This window comes from Lupinus angustifolius, chromosome LG13 (genome assembly GCF_001865875.1).
Source record: "Lupinus angustifolius cultivar Tanjil chromosome LG13, LupAngTanjil_v1.0, whole genome shotgun sequence".
NCBI classification, from domain to species: domain Eukaryota; kingdom Viridiplantae; phylum Streptophyta; class Magnoliopsida; order Fabales; family Fabaceae; genus Lupinus; species Lupinus angustifolius.
The window spans coordinates 12,392,603-12,397,798 of record NC_032021.1 but is presented as its reverse complement, the minus strand read 5'-3'; the positions used below and the strand labels follow the sequence as shown (position 1 = coordinate 12,397,798).

The following is a 5,196-nucleotide window of genomic DNA, read 5'->3' as shown; positions in this document are numbered from 1 at the left end:
ATATAATATTCTTGAATGTGTAAAGTAACCTTGAATCGCATTTATTATTGAACTAAAGGGGTACCATAAATAATTATATAAAGAGTTGAATGATTAATAACATATTTTAATTGAGCTCTACAGTCCACAAAACTCATTACTTCCACAATGTCTATGAGCTTGAAAAAAACATAGTGTAATATTTATATGTCGTTAATGTTAAGATTTATATATAATATATTATTTATTATTTATTTGTATTATTTTTTTAAAGAGTGAATAATAATAAAACATGAATAATATATTATGCAATAACAATGTATCAAACTTGCACATTATTAATCTATACATTTTTTTTTTCTTTTTCATAACCATAAGTATGTTTGTATTAGCCTTTAATTCTTATATCAGTTTTCATTAGAGAATATTAATTTAATTCTTATTTGAATCTCTTACGTTATTCTATAATTTATAATATATATTCATAATTAAAAATAACATCTATTTTTCTCCATCATTACAAATATAATTCTTATCTTTATCTAACTTTCATATCCTATCTCACAATCAACTTGACAATATATTTAACACAATTTCTCTCATTTCATTTTTCCCTTTATGGTCAACATTTTCTGATAAGATAATCACTATAATATTCTTATGGAAGGAGTATTCTTAATAAATAAGATTGGAAAATGTTATTATTTCTAGAATCTTCTTATCTCACCATAGTACAAAATCCGGGTATAAGCATTTCCAACTAATAATGTAGATAAGGTTGATTTTGATATTGATCCTATGAGATCATGATACCAAGTGCTCATCTTTCATATCAATTGAAATGTATTTTGCACAGATTCAACAAATTGGTAAGTTCACTCTAGAAATTTATTAATTACATTATGCAAAGTCAAAATCTTTGTATTTAATATAGATATATATATTAATGTCATATATATGATTCATTTATTAATTATTCATCATCAAAATTTAATATTTTATAATAATTAATATCATATGAACAAGTAAATACCTTGACCATGTACCCAAAAAAAATAAATACCTTTACCCACAAATTAAATCTATCATAAATATTTATAAAAGTAAACAATTAATAACCAATATAAAATGGTGCACAAAGCTCATTACTTTCACTATGAGCTTAACCTTGAATGAAAAAAGCCTTTGTTTTTCAAAATCATTTTTCTCTGTCTAGTTCCAATTTCAATTTTCCTATCACCATGGCCAATAATCCTTGTGCAGTTCTTGGTGCAAGAAGATCATCATCAACCCCCAATGAATTGATTGTTCGCTCTATAAGTGCTCAAGAGCTTATGAGTTCAAATATTTTGTATGACCCATCAATTTGGGGACCCTACTTTTCCAATCTCAATTCCAATAACAATTATCGTCATCACGGTACCATTAACACCCAAGCCCCCAATCCTCATCATGATCTCCATAATTTCAACAAATACCAATCCCCCACTTCTATCTACCATCCTATTCCTCCATTCAATGAAATCAACAACAACAACAACAACAGTAGCAGCAGCAACAACAACAATAACTCAGGTATAATTTCTACTTCTTACCAGGTTGAAAAAGTGAAAGAATATGATGGTCGTATACATAGCCTTCCGAACGATAAAATCGGGCACTATACGTGCCCAAAGTGTATGCAAGAGTTCGACAAATCCCAAAGCTTTGCAGCACATGTGCGTGCAACGCACTACAAGAACGAATCTGCGGTTGAGAAAAACAAAAGAATTATGGCTAAAAACAAACGCAAAAGGCTTCCTTCAATTTCTTCTTCTAGGGCTAGGGGTACAAAGGGAAAGAAATCTGTACCTAGATTTGGTACAGTTGAAAATCAACCATTAGCTATCAAGGATGAACAAGTTGAAGAAGTGGGTCTCCAGGATAATGTTACTCCTCTTCTTCCACCTCCTGGAAATGAAGCTGAGGATAACTTTGAAACAAATGAAGAGAAATAAACTGTTTTCTCAGTAATTCATGGGGTTTTCCCCTTCATGTTTTTCTTACTGTAGTTGTGCCTATGGACTTGTGGTTAATTTGGCACTATTTGCTCAATTTTAAGTTCAGTTGTTTGTTATTCTATGCTTTTTTATGTACTTCATGATGAATTGTTGAAAGTTTCTGTACTAAAATCGTTTTTACATTATGCATTGCTATGATGATTACATAATTTATCACCCAATATAAAATGGAATCGCAAAACTCATTAACTTCACTTTGATTTTAAGCTTGAAAAAAGCCCTTGTTTTTCAAAATCACTTCTCTATCTACCTTTTGTCTTTCATTTTCTCTTACTATTGCAAATAATTTATCTATTAATCAATCTTATTAATATTATATTGGTTATCAAACTAACAATGATATTGATATAATGCTATAACGTTTAAATTGATGATTGACTAATTAAATCGTATACTAGTAAAATTATATATCCATATTTATTATACTAACATTATTTACATCATCTATTAAAACAAATATAAGATTTAGAATTAGACCATGTTTTAGAACTATAAATAAATATAATGGTTGTGTATTTAATTCTCCACAACAATACTTTTATAAAATTAAGTCAATTTCATAAAAAAATGTTAATTTTAAATGAAAATGGACTTATATAAGTTATATGATTTAAATGAAAAGTGGCCGGTATAATCGGTTTTAATAATTTTTGACTGATATGATTATATGATCGGTATAATTATTATACTGTACTGATTTTTCAATTGAACTTGACTGGTATGTTGGTTTTCATAACATGCATTCTTTCTACAAATTTATTATTAAATCAAAATCTTATATATATTTTTATCGGAAAATAGTTCGATTAAATTAAAAGTGTGTCCAAAGTACAAGAAGTAACAAGTGGATGCTCCCAAAATTGCAACTATTAACTAGTCTAAGAACAATGTGCTTTGAGAGGAATTATCATGACGTTACATTTTTGTTACTCTCTTTCCTCTCTAGAATCATAATTTCATCTTGGATCTTATCTAGTATCAGATAGAGAAACTCTTATTTTGTTTTTAATTTTAAGGGTGAAAGTATAATTTCTTTGTAAATAAAATGTTAAAAATGTATTAACATATATTGTTTTGAATTAGGCATCGTCAAAATTTAATATCTCATAATAATTAATAGGCAAAATGTTATTTTGTTTCCTTAACTTATTTTATTTTCTTAATTTGATCAATTAACTTTATTTTTTATTTTGGAAAATTTTACAAAACTCCTTTAAACTTTATGTGTTTTGCAAGTAGATGTCGTAAACTAATTTATCTTCCTAATTACTCCTTAAACTTTAACTATTAGTAAAATTGATCGTTACATAGATACAATTTCAAATTCTAATTAATTATTCAATACTTTAAGCTTTGATTTCTAGTGAATACTTGGATATTTGGATGCAAACATGTTTGTTAATAGAAGATGACATTGTATCTGTTTTCCCAGACTTAAGTTCTGTTACAAACTTTAATATAGCGTGCTAATTAACATTGAGAGGATTTTAACATTAACAAGGAATGAAATTACTAAAACACATTTTTTTAAAAAGAAGTGTTAATTTTAATTTTGTTGCACTGCCTAACATGAAACTAAGTAGAAAAATTAAGCGTCAAATTGTGGGGTTGGTCTCTAATTTCTAACATACTTGTTTTTGTTACAACTCTTATTATTTTGTTTTCTTTGATTTGCTCTTTTAATATGTGTTATTACTGTTAATTCCAATTTCATTGTTAGTAATTTAAAATTGTATATATGTATGGACCAATTTCACCAATAATTAAAATTTAAGGAGTAATTAGAGAAAAAATAGTTTAGGTATCTACTTTCAAAACAATAAAGTTTGAGGGGGTTTTATGAACTTTTCCATTTTTATTTCAATCCTTTAACTTTGTTTTTGTTACCACTTTGCTCTTCTATTAAATTTTTGAGGTATGTCTCTTTCTTATTGTGTCATGTTAGCCAAAAGTTACACATAGGACTAATGTAAGAGCAGAAATGAAGATTAGGATCGAGTTGGAAAAAATAAGAGACCAATTTGAGAAAAACCATAAGTTAAGGATATAAGTGCGTTTTTTCCCTAAATTATATCATTTGACTCAATAAATACTTTGACCCAAAAATAATAATATTATAAAATTGATTCATTACTGATCGACTATAAATGAAATTGGACTTACTCATTTGTGAGTGGAAATAAGATATTGTATTTTTTTCAAGTTATTTAATTAAAAATAAGTAGAAATCTGGACCTTGTTTTCGTCATATGTCCCAATCCTTATCTAATATTGGTCTCTCTGTTATTGGAGACGATCTCAACCCCTGTAAATGGTATCACAAACCTCATTACTTTCACTATGAGGTTAAGGTTGTAAAGAATCTCCTTTGTTTTTCAAAATTATTTCTTAGTATACTTATAACTTTCATTTTTGTTATAACCATGAAAATAAGACTTGTCAACTTGTTGATGCGATTATTATGATCGTTGTGATCTAGATTGCGATTATTGCGGTGTGAATTTGATGTGGTTTAATATGGTCTCATGTAATCTAATACAGTTTGATGCAACTTAATGTGGTTCGATGTAATTATGTGGTCCTTAATTTGAGACAATGATATGCACTCAATATGCCAAAATTTCAAAGCAATAATACTTAAAATTGTCATTCAATAACGCTTTCATATATTGTCTATGTGAGCGCAATAAAATGTAGGGTCAAATTCAAAAGAGCTATAGAAAGTAGATATTTAATAGAGTTCACTCAAGCAAACACTATTAAATATCTTCTTTCAGCAACACTCATTCCAGTGAATACTATTAAATATCTACTTTCAACAATACTCAATCAAGTAAGTATTATTAAATATCTACTTTCTATAATGCTTATATCATAAAATATAAAGTCCTAGTTCACATATTTTTCAGAACAGATTGAGGCAGTATCATATTAGGAGGTGGTTGATCTCATTCCTTGCAGAATCAAGCTTAAATGACCATTATAAAAACTCTACATTGCTTATTAACATTATTATTTAGCTCTTCAAAATATAAATATAAATTAAAGTACAATAACATGGTATCTCAAAACCAGAAAGAGGCTCATACATATTTGTTTAACATGTTGTACAATATCTCCACGAGTTGTGACAACTCTAATAACCATAACTTGTGAC

General features: G+C 27.5%; 1 protein-coding gene across 1 annotated transcript; it reads left to right on the top strand.

Annotated features, from left to right (window-relative positions):
- LOC109325100 (uncharacterized protein DDB_G0283357-like) lies at positions 1,161 to 2,085 on the top strand. Its single transcript, XM_019557253.1, has one exon. The coding sequence runs from the start codon at positions 1,221 to 1,223 to the stop codon at positions 1,974 to 1,976; it is 756 nt and encodes a 251-aa protein (XP_019412798.1). The 5' UTR covers positions 1,161 to 1,220; the 3' UTR covers positions 1,977 to 2,085.